Source organism: Mesoplodon densirostris, chromosome 5 (assembly GCF_025265405.1).
Source record: "Mesoplodon densirostris isolate mMesDen1 chromosome 5, mMesDen1 primary haplotype, whole genome shotgun sequence".
Lineage (NCBI taxonomy): Eukaryota > Metazoa > Chordata > Mammalia > Artiodactyla > Ziphiidae > Mesoplodon > Mesoplodon densirostris.
Window position 1 is genome coordinate 127,701,948 of NC_082665.1, and position 21,598 is coordinate 127,723,545.

At 37.3% G+C, this 21,598-nt stretch overlaps 1 protein-coding gene across 1 annotated transcript in view; it reads right to left on the reverse strand.

Annotated features, from left to right (window-relative positions):
- ZNF385D (zinc finger protein 385D) overlaps nucleotides 1-21,598 on the reverse strand; it is a 953,368-nt gene that overhangs the window by 92,802 nt on the left and 838,968 nt on the right. The window contains exon 5 of the mRNA XM_060100174.1: nucleotides 5,959-6,121. Within this exon, the coding sequence (XP_059956157.1) occupies nucleotides 5,959-6,121 (163 nt within the window). The remainder of the gene's footprint in view (nucleotides 1-5,958; nucleotides 6,122-21,598) is intronic.

A 21,598-nucleotide genomic window follows, 5' to 3' on the forward strand; every position in this document is an offset into this window, starting at 1 on the left:
GTGCAAATTTAACTTATAACATAGTAGCTTTATCTAATAACTATATTTGCAATTCACTGAGACTTGAGAGAATTATGTAATAGAACCAGGGAGAGATGTTCTCAGATCTTACCAAGTAGATGACTATCGTAAATCTAAAACTCAATAGGCTAATTAACTCCTGATTGATAGTCACTGAAGGAACATTAGAAATGTCAAGTCTTCTTTACCTGTGTAACCACGGAATCTCAAAGGAAGCAAACAAACAACAAACAAACTTTAGGAGTTAGACTTGATGACCTTTAAGAAAACCTGCTACTCTGAAATTTGATGAGCAATATCTCAGAATTCTTTGGATTAATGAGAATCATTGTTCTTTCATGCAATCAGGTATTCACAAATAAAAAAATTCTAGAGGTTTGTTTTTAATTCAAGAACAAGAGCACAAAACTGATTGCTTCAGGTTTTAAAACTACTTATTATCTTTTACACAAAAAGTACACTTTAAAGAAAAAAAGATAAATAAAAGGATTATGCAAGTATGTACTCTAAATGAACATATCATCTGGCCATAAGAAAAGGTAAAGACATAAAACTTATATGTGAACAAGAATAAGATAGGGCAGTTAGGAAGATATGGATTCTTATGGGACTTCATAGGCACAATGAAGAAGAGAAAAGTGACACACTATAAGGGAGAAATTTAGAACAGTATAAGAAACAAAGATGCAGGTGGATCATATGTCTAGTGGAGAATATTGCAGGTGAACAACAGAAGAAAACTTTGGAAAGGCAGGTTGTGATCAAACCATGGGGGACCATGAGGTCCAGCATAAAGGCACAATGGAGGTTTCTGAGTGGGTTAGTGCTGTGCTTTATATACTGTCTAGTATAAATGGGCAGTAGAATAAAGGATATGGTTGTCAAGGGACCAGAATGTAGGCAGTTGGACTTGCATGGAGGCTAGGGCAATGGTAGGAGTAAAACTGAGACCCATGAGGCCAGGTTATGTTTAGAAACCATGTGTGAAAGAGTGAAGGACATCTTCTGGGAATGTGAGGGGAGTGGGTTCCAACCACTGAATGGATGGGTGGACTGAGATAGGAAGAAGAGGCTAAGATGGATAGAAGATTTCACGTCTATGAGCTCCAGGACCAAAAATAAAAATCAGGAAGACAGGATGGAGAGAAAGTTGGGGAGGATGGTCAAAGTTAGGCTTATTTTTTTTTTTGAACCTGCAAAATAGAGGTGTTAACAAACCATCCAAGTGAGTGACCCATAAGCCTTAGAAATCAGGTCAGGGATTTCCCTAGTGGCTCAGTGGTTAAGAATCCTCCTGCCAATGCAGGGAACACGGGTTCAAGCCCTGGTCCAGGAAGATCCCACAGGCCGTGGAGCAACTAAGCCCGTGCACCACAACTACTAAGCCTGTGCGCCACAACTACTGAGCCTGGGCACCTAGAGCTTGTGCTCTGCAACAAGAGGAGCCACCACAATGAGAAGCCCATGCACCTCAACGAAGAGTAGCCCCCACTTGCCGCAACTAGAGAAAGCCCGCATGCAGAAACAAAGACCCAATGCAGCAGGGTTTTAAAAATAAATAAATAGATAAAGTGTATTTTAAAAAAAGAAATCAGGTCAGATTTTAGGAGAAGAACAAGGCTGGAGATGTGGAATGCTGAGACTCCAACACAGGGGTGGCGGAAGCCATGGTGGGATGTGGTGCTTTATTGCTCACTAATATCTGTCCCCTTCCCTGAAGAAGATTATTCTTCCCTGCCCTTTATAATCAGGCTTGATCATGTGACTCGCCAAGGAAAGGGATAGGAAAGTTAAGTCACTTGCATTAAAAAGCTTTAAAAGCCTATTGATTCACACCTTTCTTTTTTCCTCTTCCATAGAACTGGTAATGCCCAGCTAGTGACTGCTTCATTAGCCTGGCCCTAGAGTTAAATTAACAAAGGAAGAAAAAAACAAAAACCCATAGCTGCTCTGTAGGGTGTGAGAGAAATAATTAGTGGCTGTAAAAGCCACCAGGAATTGGCAGTTGTTTATTACTGCAGATTCACCTAGCCTAACCTAATGGATAGGTCATAGGAATGAATAAAATTGTCCCAAAAAGGAAAGTAAAGAAAGACCAGTGGATAACTTCACACAAGACTTAATGCAACAATTGCAAATGTGTCATTTCACAGGAAAAAAAAGTCAATTGAGCTATATTTGCCAAGTTACTTTAAGCATAATTTCTTAAGTTTTGTCATTACTTTTTCTGTATAGAAAACTTGCATTAAAAAAAAAAACGAAGGGAGGGATAAATTAGGAGTTTGGGATTAACAGATACTACTATATGCTACTGTATATAAAATAGATAAACTACAGGACCTACTGTGTAGCACAGGGAACTATATTCAGTATCTTGTAATAACCTATAATGGAAAAGAATCCAAAAATTATATATATATATATATATATATATATATATATATATATATATATATATGTATATATATAAACCAAATCACTTTGCTGTGTACCTAAAACTAACACAACATTGTAAAGCAACTATACTTCACTTAAAAAAAAAAAAAAAAAAACCTTGCTAAATCAGACAAAGTTATTCTGGTCACTTTTGGAAATGTTTGCTCCATGAAATATTCTGTGAACGAATAGCAATCACCCTCCCGTACCAAAAACTTTGAGTGTTCAAAATATTTTTTAAAATATTACTTTTGCCTGTAAATTTTTCTTTGTGTAAATTCACCAAACACTCCTCATTAGATTGTAAGAACTAAAATTATTTATTAACATTAAGGAGTGTCTTTTTGCCTAGCAGTAGGTGAACAAGGCTATCTGGGAGCAGCTGGTGGTGGATCACGGAATTGCTCACCACTCCAGCCTGCAGACTGGTAGAAGGAGGGGAAAAGAATCCCAAGATCACGAAGTTAGTGACAGAGACCTTAGCCCTCATGTAAGCCCAAATATGTAGACATATTTATTAGTCTAAGGCAGCAAGTTAAGCCCATAATACATGATTTAGGAATTTAGAAGGAATTGTTTGTCTACATTCTCTTTTTGTAAGTAGATTTGGAATGAGAATTTGGTTTTTATGAGTATTCTATTTCTTGTGTTTTAAAGAATCTCAGGAAAACCTCCAAAACAATTTTTAAATTCAAGTCTATACCACTTCTTGCTTTCTTTTTTATTTTTATTTTTTTACTATTTTTGCCTATACTTCTCCTAAGATTCTTGTCTATCACATCACTGTATACTCAAGCACAATTGGCCTACATATATATTAAATTCTTATTAAGAACAATTTGTTAAAATTAGTGAAAGTGATTTAACGTCTCTATACCTTTTATGCATGGATAAGTCCACAAGCCACAAAAAACTTTTTACACTAAGTAGAAAGGTTACAATTTTTTATTATTAAAAAAATATGTGGCCTTTGATATCAGAGTCTTCTCTCTTTCCCCTTCTGCCTCTGAGGATTTAACTGTTGTAAGAAACTAGCTCAGAGACCCATCCTGTTTTCAGAGCTGTGCTCCTTCCCAATCAGTATGAGGACACAGGCAATAATAAAAAGGACAAGTAATAGCTTTAAGAAAACTCCAACTTGTCAGCATAGGTGCCTCGGATTCATACTGCAATACGAATGGGCTAAGAGTCTATGCAATTCCAGGAGCTTTCTTGGGCTACTTCTCATAGGTAGTTTTGCAGAAATCCCAGATAAGGATCGAGTTTGGCTTAAAACACCTAGTGAATGTGCTGGAATCGTTAGTCTTTCAACCTGTATGACCTGTTTCTTTGTGGGTAGAGGTCCCCTTGGATCAGGAAGCCAATCCCGTCCAGATGCCCATCACTTCCTTACTTTGGCTTTAAGATATTTGTACTAAATTTTCAGATTTTATTATCCCTCTGTCCTTCTGGAATTTTCTCTAGCTCCAGCTAGAAAGGGCACTTCACCATTTCAACACCATTCCAACCACTAGGTGAATCTGGCATCCCCACTAGGATTCCGTCTATCTTATGTAGGTTCTGTCCCACAACCTAGTCCAAACTAGTTTCCATTCATCCTCCAAGAGGACAGAGCCTTTCCACTCTAGTCTCTCAGGTGAGGGATGGAGGTATGTATTCATAACTCACTTATGTAATGGAGATGACACACAAGGGAGCACTTCTTAAGCCCAGTCAGTAGCTCTACCCACCATGTACATATATATTTTTTTAAATGGCATGCATCTCAGTGTAACAGGGATTTTTTTTTTTTTTGCATTTTTAAAGAGAAATCAAGGTAATCCAAACAGCCATTATTGATAAAAATGTCTAGGAGTAGAAGAGCCTGTCAAGGAGCAAAAACTTTACATCAAACTCATCTCTTTATATCAAACCTTTTACATCAAATTTACATCTTTATTCTTCCTACCTACTGTCTTTTGGCAAATGAAATATATTTCTCTATGGTGAGTATGGCTTTAGGGATCCCATCCCAGATGCCAATATCTGGGAGCAGAAATTACACTCACCTGCATCAAGACTAATCATTTTCCCTACAGCCCCCCAAATAGGGTGGTGACTTTTCAATTAATGGAGAAAAGAATAATGTGTTCCCTACAAGTTTTTACATCTAAATTAATAAGATGGTATAATTCAGCTCTTGCTCTGGATACCAAAGAAATGAACATGACAGTTTTTTTTCCCCCTTTATATGTTGTGACACAAAACCGGATGAATCAGGGAATCAAAGGGATGAAAGAAAATGCAGCCAACAGACATTTTACTCAGCACCTACCCTGCATCAGACAGGTGCTGGGGTACAAAGATGACGAGAGGTCACTCAGCCTCAGAGAGTATACAGGGTACTCAGGAAGGAAGCATGATGCATGCACCAATAATATTCAGATGAAGTATATAAAATGTGTTGTGGGAACTCACAGAGGACACTGTCATCCCTTACAGATTTGCACAGGAGCAAGCATCTCTCCAGATCCTTTGAGGACTATGTATTATATGTCTCATGGGTGTACCACATGTAATAACATTGTTTTAATCTGTTGCATTGGTTCACTGTTGATTTTATATTTTCATCAGCCAGGGCCAGAAGATCTCTTCTAGTTAAGACATTACCATCAATGACAATATAAATTCTTCCTGACCACTGCTATTTGTAGGGGCTGGAAAGCAACTGGCACATACCAGCCCTTGTATTCTTAGAAGGTGATTTATTAAATGGATGTGTGTACGTCCATGAATCACACGGGATCTCTTTTTATGTCAGTTTCAAGGACCAGTGGTCTTATATTTTTAAATGCCAGCTTATGGAAACCCCACTGGCTTCCCCTTCCGTGAATAAACTGGTTGTTTGAGGAGCTATCCCAAGGGACCATTCAGAGGCCGTTATTTCACTGTGAAGACTGTTAAAAAGAATAATTGGTATCAATAACACTTACCTGTGTATGCAGAGGGACGGTTACCCAGCCATAACAAGCCCAGCTTCACACAGCCACTACTTAAAACAATGCAATGTTTGGGATTTATGAGAATAAACCCTGTCAGTAATGATGCCCTTATGGGGGCCTTCTTGATTATTTGGCATATTCTGCTGTGTACTCACAGTTAAATCAAATCTGCCATGCAGTTATAGGCTAACGTGCTTGCATACAAGATGCAAACGATACACACTGGAAAGGTTCACTTCTCAAAAAGAGGTATGGCTTTAAATGCCCTTCTGACTCTTGTGTTCCTCTAAAACAGCCATAGGACTGTTTCCAATGTAAAATCTGCAACATTACTAGTGATTATCATCATCGCTCAAGGGTACTGGAAAAATGAGGGGGAAGCATTACCATTACATAGAAAGATGGATCAAGCATGAATCAAGGTGGAAGGAACATCAGCAACAGATAGTCAGGCAAGGGAAGGAGCCCCCGAACAACAAGGATGAGGACGACAATAACACAACAAAGAGCATCGCTTAACCTGTTTTGTCAGAGCTGGTATTGATGGTATTGGTAGTGATGGAGGTGAAGGTAGTCTTTGCGCTGTCCTTGGCAGTTACAGATTTCTGCTTATTTTTCATGGCTTCCAGTGCTTTGAGCTTCTTGGCATGTTTCGTGCCTTTGTAGTGGGCCGCAGCCTGGCTCTACAAAGGAGAACAAAATGAACCATGCAATCAGGCTCATTTCTAAACTGGCATTCTCTGTATTACTGCAAATACAGACGCCCTTTCAATAATAGGTACCATTCATGCTAAGTCTGGCTGTGGTCAAACGGTGGGGTTCTATTTAGAATGATGCTATGAAGCAACGGGAATCAAGTTTTAAACCTCTGGATGGAAGGAAGAAATATTCTATTACTTCTCTTCAGAGAAATGTAGATGAACACTAATATATCAACAACATTTTCTTTGTGGAGTGGGAGAAAAAAATAAGAATTTACAACTGTATTGCCTTTGTTCTGTCACAGAAGATGCTGGGCTCCCAAAGATTAACAAGGGCCCTAGAAAGAGTAGCTCTCACCTCCTTGACTCCAGAAATGTGTTTCTCCTTCTACAATGTGTCTTATTAATACAGGACCCAACATGTGTCTACCAGGAAAAATTCACTGTTAACAAGGGAAATAGGCACCCTGGAGGTTGAGATGGGAGCGTGAGAGTTCAAAATCAAATGCACTGCCGAAGTCCAAATGGAGTATATGGAAGCTGGGCAATTTTACAGTTCTTTCTTTCTCTTTGCTTCCCACAGAGGGTAGTTTGAAAAGTTCAAGGTACTCTTTCAACACGTGTGTCCTTTGTGCCCTGGTCCATTGCCAGGAGGATCCAGTGTGTTTTGAACACTTCATGGGGCCAATGCAATACTTTTGCCTTTGCTTTCTGAGATTTCTATAAATAGTAATATATATTTTCCCAAGTTTATATTTTCTTAACCTTATCTTTTGGTATTGGAGAGACAATGAGATAGAAAATCATCTTAAAGAAATATATATTTATTAATGTTAAGTTATTGGTGGTGAAGGGGAAGCCTTTGTGGCTTAGGGTGAGGTGGAAGTGGGCAGGGAGATTCTTAGATTAGAAGGTTTTCCAGCTCAAAACCTTTAAAACTATCACCTCACAAGGAAGAAATCTCGGTGGAGGACTAATTCTGTATAGTATCTATGCATCACTTCCCATGACTTATTTAAACTCAATGCTCTATTTTGCCAGAAAAATGCACATTGACCTTTTCATCACAGCAACTGTGGTAGGTAGGGTGTTGCAGTATAATATATTTTTATAAGTAGATAAATATATAATCCACACCTTCATTTGCATCATTCTGACAAGTATCCTCAAAGGACTAGGTACCTTTATTGAAAGAACACTGGACAAGGAAATTGTATATTAGAAACAGTTTGAACAGAGAGGACACTCATGCATGTTTTCCAACAACACATAACATCAAAAGACATAGTGTGAGTCAAAATATGAAGTTAAGACTTACTATAGTTAATTGAGGAACCAGTGATAGATTGGATTGGCTTGATTCTACATGGAAAATGCTATTTTGATGGACAGAGTGGTGTCCCTTTTTTCTCCTTTCTGATTTATTTCCAATAATTCAAATCCTTTGGGTATATCTTTTGAGGACATGATGCTGTAATCAATTAATTCCACAATATATAATTGGTCATCTTCTCTAGACAGCTGATGATGTACTTTCCCTTAAAGCAAGGTTCACCTCCTACTCCTGGTATAGAAGTGAATGCTTTATATATAATGCATATTAAAATATAAGGTTGAGATGAACAGTGCTATCCCCACATATACCTTCAAAATATACATTTTGTACATATACATTCATTCTAAGGTTCCTGGCAAATCTATATTCTCAGTGGTATTTCAAATCAGATATGACTTTGTTTTAATACACCATAGGACGAGGTGAATGTCACTATTTTAGATATTAAGACGTTTACTCCAAAAGAACCCTGACAGTTAAGAGTGTACATATATCCCGCACCCCCTGGCTGAAAAAACAAACAAACAAACAAAAAACCTCTGCACAGATACAGCTAAGCCAATGCTTCCAACAATTGAAATGGCTCAGGGAGGTGTGGGGAAAAGAGAGTGATCAAATTACCAATAGTTGGTAGGCTCCCAATCGAGACCCCTGATATATTAATAAGCAAAACAAAAGAAGACAATATGCACACTCACTTGTTAATTGAATAATAGTCCCAAAGCACCCTGATAACAATTAAAAATATGTGCTATTTAAAAAAAAGCAAGTGAGCCTCCCACAAATTTGAAAAGAAAAAGTTGAATGGCATGGAGGTCCAAAATGCTATGGAGAGACCAAGGCATGTAGAATTTCGGGGGAAACGTTGGATATAGTGGAGGCTGATTGGGGTAGCCTCAATGTGATTGTGGTGGTGTAGGGTGTGTGTGTGCTAGGGGTAGACGTCGATATACAAGTTGGAAACAGAATGTAGACAGATAACCCTTCTGGATACTGTAAATTTTCTTTGTCATTGATCTTTATGTTTGTATAATTTATTGGACTGTTCTTGGGTTCTACTGGTATTAATTTTAATATCTATGTATACTGTCCCCTGAACTTCTTTTTTTTTGGTATTCTTTTCCACTATGGTTTATCATAGGATGTTGAATATAATTCTCTGTGCTATACAGTAGGACCTTGTTGTTTATCCATTCTCTATATACAATAGTTTGCATCTGCTAATCCCAAACTCCCAATCCTTCCTTCCCCGACCCTTCTTCCCCCTTGTCAACCACCAGTCTGTTCTCTATGTCTGTGAGTCTGTTTCTGTTATAGGTAAGTTAATGTGTGTCATATTTTAGATTCCACATATAAGTGATATCATATAATATTTGTCTTTGTCTGACTTCACTTAGTATGAGAATCTCTAGTTTCATCCATGTTGCTGCAAGCCCCCTTGATACAGGTGTGTTGCATAAAGGCGTGTTCCTTGTGTAAATGAAGAAAGCCCAGACAGCTCTCCTTACCCTGTTAGCCCACTTCACTGGACTGGATAGATTTTTCGGCCACATCTAACCTTTCTGTGACTGTAGACAAAGCTGCAGCCTAAGAAGGAATCATGCTGAGAGATTTTTAAAAAAAGCAGTAGTTGGACAGAGATGTGTCTTTGGCCTCATCTGCTTTGCCTTTGGGCAGAGAGGTGCTGGGTGTATGTAGCATGCCATTTTCCCTCCAAGGTTATCTTCTATTATTTATTAGCCAGTCTCTGAGTCAAGTCATCCTCAGAAACCTGGGAACCATCGAACACAAACAGACTATTATTTTTCACAGGAATAATTTCAAAGTTAAGTAAGTACACTACTTCATCATCACAGCACATGTCAGAATTCTGTATTTTAAAACTCAAAGAGAATTAGGTGATCAAAGTACACAGAGAACAAGAAAACATTGCTTTCAACAAGTTCCTTTTAGATCATAAGTGGAATATTCGGGTATTGTGTAATAAAAATCACTATTGCCGACCTTGAACTAGCATATGACACCATGAAATCTAACAAGTGTCATCCCAGAGGCAAGTGGTGACATTAAAGATATGCACACACATTCCTGCAGAATAGTGATGCCACTTTAAATGTCATCACCAATCCTAGCCATCAGTAGCCAGTCAGACTTTTCAATCTTCAAAATTTGTCTTCAGTATTTCAAAAAGCCTTCAGGTTTAAACGCAACTGAAGTTCCAAAGTAGATAAAAATAACCATTAAATGGCTAACACTTGGAAGAGTTTCATCATTTTGAAACACATGCACACATATACACACATCTATTTTGCTTGTCTATGAGGCTTTGTTATAAATCACTATTATTCTGTGAAACTCACTGCAAAATTAATGTTCATGTATCCTTTTATTCCATTAGCTCCAATACCTTGTACAATTTTAATCTGCATGTCTTTGTCATAAAGTGTCTTAATATGCTTTTTAAGAACTAAGAAGTTTACTATAAGCATACATATATGGTAATGATAACCAGTTCATTTTCATGAACATGTGATTTCAAAAAGAACAAGGTGGTCTTTGTTAGTTTCCGATGTCATTTAATTTTATCACATTAAATTTTTTTTTAAATAAAATGAACATTATCTTATTAAAGTGTAACATCAGAAAAATAAAGAGTGGTTATGAAAGAAGTTACCATCCTCTTTGGGGAGACAAGAGATAATACTTGAACACAGGAATTCTTTATTTTTTAAGAAAATTATCTGATTTCAAAACTTTAACTTAGATTGTTGTTTTGGATATAAAAAAAATGAAATGATAAAAAGATATAGTATCCTAAACTCTAAAACACTTACTTTAGATTTTTATTTTGAAAACTATTGAAAAACTACTCCTGGAAAAAAGTTTAAAATTTGTATTTATCTCTGTACAGTTGTTTTTTTTGTTGTTGTTGTTTTTATTTTTTATTTTTTTGCGGTACGCGGGCCTCTCACTGTTGTGGTCTCTCCCGTTGTGGAGCACAGGCTCCGGACGCGCAGGCTCAGTGGCCATGGCTCACGGGCCCAGCCTCTCCACGGCATGTGGGATCTTCCTGGACCGGGGCATGAACCTGTGTCCCCTGCATCGGCAGGCAGACTCTCAACCACTGCACCACCAGGGTAGCCCTGTACAGTTGTTTTTATGTTGCATACACTCACTCAAATCTAATATTGAGGCCATTTGCATAGGTTCAGCCATGTGGATTAAGACCAGTATGCATTCTAACTGTTCAGTGGCTTGTTAAATATTTTGAATATCACTTTTGTATATATCAATAGAAAGTTTCTAATTATTCTATCTTAATTTGTTTATTATCAACTCTCAGTTTCATTTAATACTCATATAAAGCATTAGTTCTTAGAGTGTGGTCCCCAGATGAGTAGCAGCAGTGGCAGCTGGGAGCTTGTTGGAAATGCAGGGAATTGTACCCAACCTCTTATAATAACCTATAATGGAATATAATCTGAAAAAAAGAATGAATCACTATGCTGTACATGTGAAACTAACATAATACTGTAAATCAATTATACTTCAATTAAAAAAAGCAATAAGGGCCTCTCTGGTGGCGCAAGTGGTTGAGAGTCCGCCTGCCGATGCAGGGGATACGGGTTCATGCCCCGGTCTGGGAGGATCCCATATGCCGCGGAGCGGCTGGGCCCGTGAGCCATGGCCGCTGAGCCTGCGCGTCCGGAGCCTGCGCGTCCGGAGCCTGTGCTCCGCAATGGGGGAGGCCACAACAGTGAGAGGCCCGCATACCGCAAAAAAAAAAAAAAAAAAAAAAAAAAAAAGCAATAAGATGATATTCAGTGAACTTGAAAAAAAAATAAAGGAATGCAAATTCTCAACTTCTTTCCCAGACCCATTGAATCTGAAACTATGGCCATGAAGCTCAGCAATCCATGTTTTACAACCTTTTCAGGTGCTCCTGAAGCATACTAAAGTTTTAGAAACACTCATCCTAAATATTAGTACATTTTCTCCAAAGATGGCCCTTTCTTGTATAAGTGGCCAATGTCTAGGTTTTAAAAGATCAATATACAGTCATTTGAAGATTGAACCTTTCCATATGTCTAACTGTGAGTAATGTGCATTACTCAAGAAAAATAATCAAAAGTTTCTTTCCTTAAAAACAAGCCATAAAAAGAAGTAAAAAATAACTCAGATAACATAGGGGATTGGGGAACTTCTATTCAAGAGGGATGAATCCAAAATAGCAGATCAATTTTGGAAATCTTGTAACTCTCAAAACCCATATAAGAGCTTTCCAAGCCCTTGTGATTCTCTCTGTACATTTTACCTTTTCTCTACAAGCTAATTATTGTTGCAGCATGACCTCTGAACGCATTGTTTGTACCTCTATGTTGAATGCTTTGCTGTGATCCATTTGTGCGGGGGGGGGGTTGGGGGGGGGCTGAGGGAATCGCTAGTTCTGTAAAAAAATAAGCAAAAGCAGGGCCCTGTGTCATGTCTTTTAAAACCTCACTATAACAAGCATCTAACTCACTATTATATTTGTATTAACTGATTCAGTGTTAGCCATGGCTAAGTTCTTTCTTTATGTACTTAAGGCTGTTTTAATTGAAGGAAACTCCTAGCCATCAGGCAAATAAAAACCATGCTAGTAAGCCAAGAGACTGCCTTCTTTGTTACGCCACTTAACAAAATATTTGAAGAAGAAATTTCAAGATAGAATAGTTTATGTTTATACATTTTCCTTACTGATGTGAAGACATGTACTTTTCAAATTCTCTTACTAAATGGGGAAAATGACATTAGAAAGATATTTTTATTCCTTAATTACATGCCCCATAAAGAATATTTAACAACTTATTTTAATCTGATTGTGCAGCTAACATTTAGGTAGATGACTACAATATGAATAAAAGTGAAAATTCACTTGCATTGAGTCCCAAAGTGAAAAACATGATTCATTTAAGAGTGTTCTCTCTGAGTTCAAATGATTGATGCCTTACTTTAAATGTGTTCCTGTCTTCTGTACTCTTCAGTACAGAAATGAATAGTACCTGCCTCAGGAATAGAAAAATAGAAAAAACAAAAAGATAATACCACAAGAGTAGGGTCATTTTTATACACTACCAGTAGTCACTGAAAAAACAAATTCTAAATAAACATAGAGAGAAAGAAGAGAGGCATGCCACAATTTCTCAGATATATTAGATAACTAACTTTTATAAGCAACAAAAATACCTTGTCACTAAGTGGTTGTGAAAAAATCTTGATGGACTCACTTATCTTTTTCAAAGCTGCTCAACTCATCTAGAAACTTCATGATTTTTAAATATTAAGTACTTAATGTTTTCAAGTAGCTAATGTGGATGATAAAAATAGCACTTATTTGAGTAAGAGAGGCTAATTTGAGAGTTTTTGCCTGGCTCCTGTTGTGAAACCACTGTTCTTGTATGTCTGGGGTACAAACAGCTGTCTCCGTGACCTCTGATGGTGGGGTCCTGATTGGGAGACACTGGCTGACAGTGGGCTTTGGAAGCCGGTGCTCATGATCTGATACCGACCAGGGTTCTTGGCCTTCTCCGATCAATAGAAATTGATAAGAGGACAGACAAGAAATTCAGGCAAGGCTTAACAGGTTCCCTTGCTCACTGCCCTAGCGGGACTGAGCTGGTTCCTTATGTGGGGTGAGGGGAAGGGTGTGGCCAGGGCTCAGGCCAGAGGTGTGGCTTAGGTGATCTGCCCAGCCCTTTCGTGGTGCTGAGTGCAGGGGGCATGCACAGTGCCCTGCTTTTGCTCCTGACACACTGGTTTTGCTCCCGATTCCTGAGAAGTGGCAGTTGGATTTTTGGTCTTTTTGTATCTTGTTGTCCATAATTTGCCCCAGCTGTGCATGCACGCAGGTATTTTTAGTCCCTTATAATTTCTTTGTATTTGCTTGTTGGAGGAGACATTTGTCCAGGTGCAAGCACTGCAGCAAAAGGGCCCAGGTCCCAGCCTGACTCAGCTCTAATTGAGCCAAAAGGAATATTTGGTTCTGGTGAAGCTTGCTCAGTCTTTTGGGGATCTTTTTGTAAATGAAAGACCGCAAATGAGTTTTAACTCTACTGATATAATCACAATAATTTCTTGTAAGAAGCTCAGAGAAATCAGAAAAACCATTGTGTCTAACTACTCAACCAGCATACAGTAGCCCTTGACCATGTCCACAGATGAAGACTCCCCTCAGTGCATGACTGTCACCTACCCTTGGAAAGTGTGGGGGAATTAGAGATGTTGAATCTAATCATGTCCGAGGGTCAAGCTGTCAAAGGTGTTGGTATCAGGTGCAGAGAAAAACTTTATTTCCGGGTGTGACCTGCATGCTTCCCCTAAATCGTCCCAACCTCCTCCCCCAAGAAATCTACCTACCCATCACCCCAGTCATGATGTCTGCTCTCTAACAAGAATAACTGCCTGCAGTGTAGATAAATGAGGGAAAGCCCTCCCTTTTATTCTCTTAAGGAAAATACCACAAGAAGAAATCATTTTCAAAGCCTTCTCCCTCTGCCTGGAGCAGCTTCACTTGTCTGGCAGATACCTGTCCATCACAGGTCACCAGCTCCATGTGGCCTTGGGTACAGGGAGTGACTCCTTATAGCACTGACATCACTGCCATAACTAGGGTTAAATGTCTGTTTCTTCTGATAGAGAGTAAATTCCTCAACAGAGAGAGAAAGACCTCATCATTTTGTCCCTGGGACCTAGCAGAGATTTCTAAATAGGTTCCTATTAAATGCACATTGAATTAATTTCACATTTTGATTTTAAAATGTAAATATGCATATGGTGTCTCAATGGATTCTGTATGTGAACAGGGTGCAACTTAATTCTCTGCCATTCTTTGGCACTTTGCCTTATCTGTTGAACACACTTCAGGGCATATTTATAGCACTTAATGCTAGAAAAGCATCTGGCAGAAACACAAACTATTATTTTTTCTCAGAGAGAAGCTTACTATCAACTGTAAATTGTGCTATTTATGGGAGCTCTCTTTGCATAGGATGCAGCAAGGAATAATATGGAGATTGTTTCACTTTTTAAAAATTTTGATGAATAACTTTTTTTTTAAATCTGGAAGTGCCATGAATGTGTCCAGTTATGACTTTTCATTTTAAGATTTTTCTATAAGTCCAAATTCTCTTAAATACACATAGAGAAATTTTCAGGATGTGGAGAATGCTATTTCACTATTAACACTATTGTTAAATTTTCCAAATGGAATATTTTCTCTATATTGCTCTAAAACAATATACAGAAATTAACTATGACATGATTAACCCATTTTCCTCCATACAAATCCACATAATAATCAATACCCTGCATTTGCTGAAAAAGAGCACCTTCCATTTGGGGAAAAATATTAAATTCCCTACTTCTCCATAAATCAAGAAAGGCCTCCTCCCTCTAGTTTCATAGCATTTCTCATCTCTAATTCATGAATCTGAGAATTGTTCTGATTGTTCTTTTAATGAATTTGTTTCAAAGATCCCCGCTGAAATATGTAATTGTAAATGAGGTTTGTGGAGCCCACAAAATATATGGTATATAGTTGAGCAGACATTTTCTCAGTGTTAAGTACCATAGCATTTTTCTGAAGAACTTTGTGTGCACTGGGAAGAGATGGGATTAGGACGTAAATAACCTCAAGAACCTCAACTCCGATGGCAATAGCACACCCGTATTCCAGGCTTTTCACTGCTCATTCAGTCACAAAGGACTCACTGAACAGTGGGTAAACACTTTTGTAGTTATGGGGACAGTTGTCGTTATGGGGACAGAGTGGAGAATGAGACACACTGATAAATTCAGCCACATTAATACATCTTCTCTATTAAAAATACCATAGGATGAATTGGGCGATTGGGATTGACATGTATACACTGATGTGTATAAAATTGATGACTAATAAGAACCTGCAGTATAAAAATACAAACAAACAAACAAACAAAAAACAACTAATACTAAACTTTCTTTGGGTTATTTGTATGGAAATATGTTAATATAAATGTTTCAGACATTACATGAAATTTCTAAAAATCTTGTATGTTCTGTTATAATGTTATGTCATAATTCTAGTTATTACTTTAAAATGTATATCTCAGAAATAATTAAATTTCCTTGTCAAATGCATTATTATGAGCTTTCATCAAATCTTTAACCATGGTCATTTTTAAGTCTTTTGTCATTTACAGACAGTTCTGGGTGTACTCTGATGCTTTCGCAAAAATTTTCCTATAAAAGGTTTTCATCTTCAAGGAATTCATGGAAAAGACTCTGACAAGTACACGTTTCTGGTAACTGACTATACTGCTGAACTGAATGAATAAGCATTTTCAGAACTCTAATGGAAAACTGATGAATTCATACAAGTGCTAACAAAAGATCAAGATAAAAAAATCAATTACATGGGACTGAGTGAACTGATGAGGATGATTATAATTTTTGTGACTTTCTGTTTGAGTAAAAAAAAAAAACAAAAAACCCTCCAAAAGAAAAATACCATAGGCAAACTCAAAAGATGAGAAAAAAAATACGAGCCATATTTGAAAGTCCTATTGCAAAGGGGTTAAGCTCTACATTCCATAAAACGTATCTAGAAAATTAGGAGGAAAAAAACAACAGCCATTAGAAAAACTGGCAAAGCCCTAACCCAATTCAATGAAATAAATTATGGCAAAGTACCTAAGGCTTCTTGGGACAGAATATGGTCTCAATAATGAGAATAAATGCTATTTTTTGTCAAAAGAAAGGAAAACTAATGTTTATTTGTATAAATAACTTTGGTATCTAAGTTAGAGAACTCTTGAGATGGATGCAAATTGTGAAAAAAATTGTGTTTTTGTGGAAATTGTGGTTCTAGGAAAAAAGGAAAAGAAAATGCTTTTAAATAAGAGAAGCTCAGCCAACCTGACCTGACCTCAGGACACCTGTTTGACCAAAGAGGTCTGAAGTGAGACATTTTACGGGCAAAACCTGGGGAAATCCACCCAGATTCTCAAATAAGAGTTTCTTCCTGGACTTAGGAACATATTTGGTGGGCAGAAAAAAGCATTTGTTTTTGTTGCCGTTGTTTTCAACTTTCATTTACCAAAGTTGCAGAAAGAAATGGCTTTGGCCTTGGATTAACTTTAGAAGAAGGGTGAGCAAGGGAGAGACAATGACTCCAGAAGACTGATTTATCTGGACATGTATAAATGCCTGATTTCCTATTATGTCAAAATTTCTTCCCATGGCATAAATAAAATTGTGTTTATGTTTCCCGATTGACCATGGTATAGGTGAGTTGTATTAGCAAGAAAGAGTGCCAATCCCAACAGTTTAGGCTTTAGAGAAAACTTTCACAAACAGGTGCTGAGACCACAGTATCCCCCATGTTCATTCAGTAATTCTTGGGAGCATTCTGGCCAGAGGGTTTTTCCCCAGGGTGATGCTTGGAGGAAAAGATAAGTGATTCATAAATGCATTGAGGAGATCCTGCTGGTCCTTTACCCAATGGATGTTAGTGTGAGGATTTTATGGAAATGCTTCTCTGGGTCATGTGGTGTGCTAAAGGCTGTATATGAATATTCTCACTGATGCCTTACAAAGACCTACAAGGGAATTGCAGGTATCAAGGTCATCTTATACATGAGGAGACTGAGATCTTGAAACTTAGAGCAGCTCAACTGTGTAGGAAGGGCAAAAGCACTTGTACTCCAGAGACCACACTTATAACTCCTTAATCCCAATGGGAGTGGACAATGGAAAACAATCCTATTATGTGACTTCATCGTGGCTAACCTTGCATAGAACACAGGTAAGACTAAATAGATATTAAGCTCATTAATAAAAAAAAGTTGTCAATTTCTGTGGTCATTAATTCATTTAATTTCACTCAGAGTTTATTGCAGGACCATGTTTTAGATACTATTATTAGCATCATTCTATCTGAGGGTCTACCCTAGTTAGATTCTTTCAATACCAGGTCCAATAAATTAATGCTGATTTACTAAACAAAGTGTGTGATTAAATCCCAAAATATGAAGCCTTCAGTCATCAGGGAGTATCTTTGGGCACAAGTCAGTTCTGGCAGAGAGAGACCTGTAGGTGCAGTTCAGGGTTATGTTTTTTACTCTCTGTTCAAATGGAAGGCTGCTTAACGGTCTTAAGAAATACAGAAACATAAACATGCTTGCATTTTTACAAGATCACTTGGGCAGGAACAAAGAGTGTGCATGGGAGGAGAAGAGCAAGAGCGGGTAAGGAGCAGAGGTTCTATTATTATTGTGAGGGTTCATGAAGAGATGGCCACATCTAAGAACTGGATGATGATGGTGAAAGTAGAGAGGGAAGAGTGCACACGTGTGGTTAATATGTAAGTTGGAAACGTCAAGCATTCATGGTGAATTTTGAGGGGAGGTCGCAAAGATGCGCCAATGGCTTCTGCTTGTAAACGCATGATTAGAGGTTCCATGTCTCAGAACTGCTGATATTCAAAGAGGCCCAGATGTCTGGGGGAAGAGCGTGGGCTGGTTTGGGATATGTTGAGTTTGAGGAGTCTTTAAAACATCTAAATAAAACATGCACTCTGCAGTTAGCTATATGGTCTTAGAGATTAGCGATGAAGTCTGGGCTGTAGCTAAATTGGGGAGTTATCAGCAACAGATGGTAGTTGAAGCTGTTGGGAAATGCAATTTGAAAGGCAAATAAAAGATTTTTTCCTGTTTAACCACTGAAACACAATCCTTAATCAGCTGCAACATTTGAATGAATGAACTAAGCCTCCAACTGACAGTGTATGCAATAACAGATTTTCAAATTCTTCATTGAGCTAGAGTATACTTCATCACTCAGCTTTTTTTTTTTAAAAGTCTTTTCTTAAAGTGCTTAAAATCTTCAAGTTTCAGCATAGAGAGAATCATTCCCTTTTCATCCTCATGCCAAACTGAGTTAACTAGAAGGAAAGTGATAGAGACAGAGTAAAAGGAAAAAATAGGTGATTAAATCCCATTAAGGAATCATAAGTAAAGAAAAAATGTATGGTAGATCCCTGTAAGTTAATAATCACTCAAGAAAGCAGGTTTGCTTAGCCACAAACCAAGCAGGCTTGCTTAGCAAAAAAACCATGCAACAGAAGCATGAGGCATGCCCCAAAACAATAAAACAATGATGGAATGAGACCCACATCCTGCAGAGTGTGGTAAGTTAATGATTCCTAGTACATATTCCTTTGCATGCACTAAAAATAAAATCTAAAGAAAGGGTGACATTATAGTGAAACCCTGAGATGATTTACCATATTTTAGTATATGTTAGTATAGTATAGTATGTTTAGTATATGCCTTCTTGCTCATTTCCATTTCTCCATACAGTCCTGGTTTGACCATGTAAGGACAAGAAAACTCCCCCACCTGACATGAAGAAGGAGCTGATGATGGAAGCGTGACATCTACTCAACAATGAGGAAGAAGGTGGTCTTCTCCCCCTCCCCATTTTTCCTTTGATTATAAAACTGTAGCCCACTAAGTTCTCAGGGCAGCACCCTTTTGCCTGCCCACTGGTAAACCTTACAGCATCCTATTTTAATAAATCACTTCTCCTCTCACTGAATTCTTTCTGCACTGAGCCATAAAGAACCAGAGCTCCTCAGAGCCCCAGAAATGCATTTCTGCAGTTTCAGCAGGGCACATTTCTCTCTGTTACATGAAGTATCATACCTCAGCATTTGGTCTCTAGAAACTAGATTTATAAAGATAAAAGTTTTAAAAGTAGAGCAGTAAAATGAGGATTGATAAAGTCTGACTACTGAAAGCTACAATGAGGTAGCCTCCAAACCTGGCAGAACCTGGTCCTAATCTCTGAGTTAAAATTATAGTAGATGGAATTAGCCATTTACAGGAACCTTATTAAAGGGTAAGTCAAAAGCAAGGAGGCAGGATGGGAGTCCTAATCAAAGGCTGACGAAATGTAGAAGAAGACTGTGCTTAATGAATATTATTAACATAACATAACTGAAGTGAGGCTATGTTAGTTGAATAGGTTTCATCCTGTCTTCTAGAAAAGGGGACTTTAAAGACTAACTTCATATAGATTTTTTTCTCTCTCTCCCTGATAAATATAAGGAAAAAAAAACTAATCTTACTTTCAAATATGTCATCTGTCTCTATTATGATCAAAGGAGAAAGGGTCTGTTCTATAATCATTTTTATTTATTAAAATGTAATAAAAATTTTATGTGTGATACTTAAAAATGTCTCAATAATTATAAATTTTATGCTCTCTCTGGTTTCTACATGTGAAGAAGCAAACTAAAAGCTGCAACATAGTTAGATTACTAAAACCATTTTTTCAACATATTCAAATGTTAATTTTGAATTTTTAAATTGACTTTTAATTTCCATAGTTTGGAGCAGGAGGTCAAAACAGGAACTGCATTTGACATGTGTTTTTCCCATAGTATTTGTGATTAGCACTAAAAAAAAGTAAAAAAGAAAGTTTTCTCTAAATAAGGGTAATTGAAATTTTGACTTGGCAAATATTGAGAAATTTCTAGGCCACTGGATTTTCTGTGGTATTATCTGAATCTCTAAATTGTTTGAACTTCCAAGGTGAAAGTAAGTTAACAAAATTAATAAACTCTACCTTTTCATGACAAGCTGGAACATTTTGGATCCAGTCCTAAATATAGAAGTTGTCTAAGTGGTGCTTGTTAATATCACTGCTTCTACTGCTTAAACCAGCAAGTGATTTTCCCCGTTGGGCATATATTAACAATTTACTTTCTGCAGACAAATGCACAAATATTATTAGCTTTTGCAAATTGCTCTTTATTCTGTTACTGGTAAGTAATTTTTATATTATTACAGTGTAAACAGATGCTATTTTCCACTACATATTCAGCTGTAATTAACTAAGTTAATGTGTTAAAACAACAAAAGAACTTTAAGAATGATCCAGTGATCCAAGCTGCATGGAAACCAAGAGAAAAATCAAGCATGGAGTTTGCAAAATTATTCCAAAATTCAGTTTTCCACAAGGAATGTTTGGAGCCCCTGTTCCTTGAGGTTGTTTATTCAAAGAAGTGTTTTCACCTTTGCAGGGTGAGTCCTGCAAACAAACTTCAAAGGGATGAGCTCCTCTGCTGACTGTGCTCCCATTTCCTAAAACTTGCACTATGAATGTGATGCCTTTGGGTTAAAGATTAGATTTATTGATGTGCTTATTTATCTGTTCATTTAAATATTTATGTATTCAACATGTTTATGCTGTGGGGTATTCCAATATATAGATAGGCACTGCAGAAGAGGAGTAAGAAAAGGAGGTGAAGAAGATGTGGCCATGGAAATAGTACAAAAACCTAAAGAATCTGGTACTGTGAAAGCCAAAAGATATAAGAGCTTCTGGAAGGGAATGGTTATCACTATTGCCTGTTGCTGTCACATCAGGGAAAAGGAGAGAATAGAAGTGTCCACTGGATTTTGCAACATGCATATTGTTGGTGATTATGATATAAGACAGGATAATTTAATGCTTAATTAATTGAAACAATGGATTTTGGAAAGGTCTGGAATAAATGATGGATCCGAATGCTTGGTTATGGAGTTGCCAATTCAGGTGGCCTCCAGACACAAACTTCAACCTCCTGACACTATCATTCTGAACTGGGCACTATTATCTTATTTAATTCTACTAATATATGTTTCCTTATTTTAAGTGGATATCTGGAAGCAGACCTGCATTTCGATTCTATCATTTGTAAAAGCACAAAGATTAGTTAATAATTTAATAACATCAATGAGTTATCTTAAAATACTTTCACTTTAAAACAAAAATTCCATAGAGTAGAAAATCTGAAAATCTTAAATAAAGAGAAGGAGTAATGTAGATAACCTATAAACAAATTATCTTGTATTACTACTTTCAGGTTTTCAGGAATCTTTTTCTGTCATAGAAGGTGCTGAATATCTATTTGCTGAATGATAATTACATATTATCATGCAAAAAATGAGATCACACTCTTTACTGTTATATAAAATATTTTATTCACTTATTAATGTATCTTCAACATTTCTACGTTTGATCAAGATTTTGGGGTTCACATCCTCATGAGGACTTCT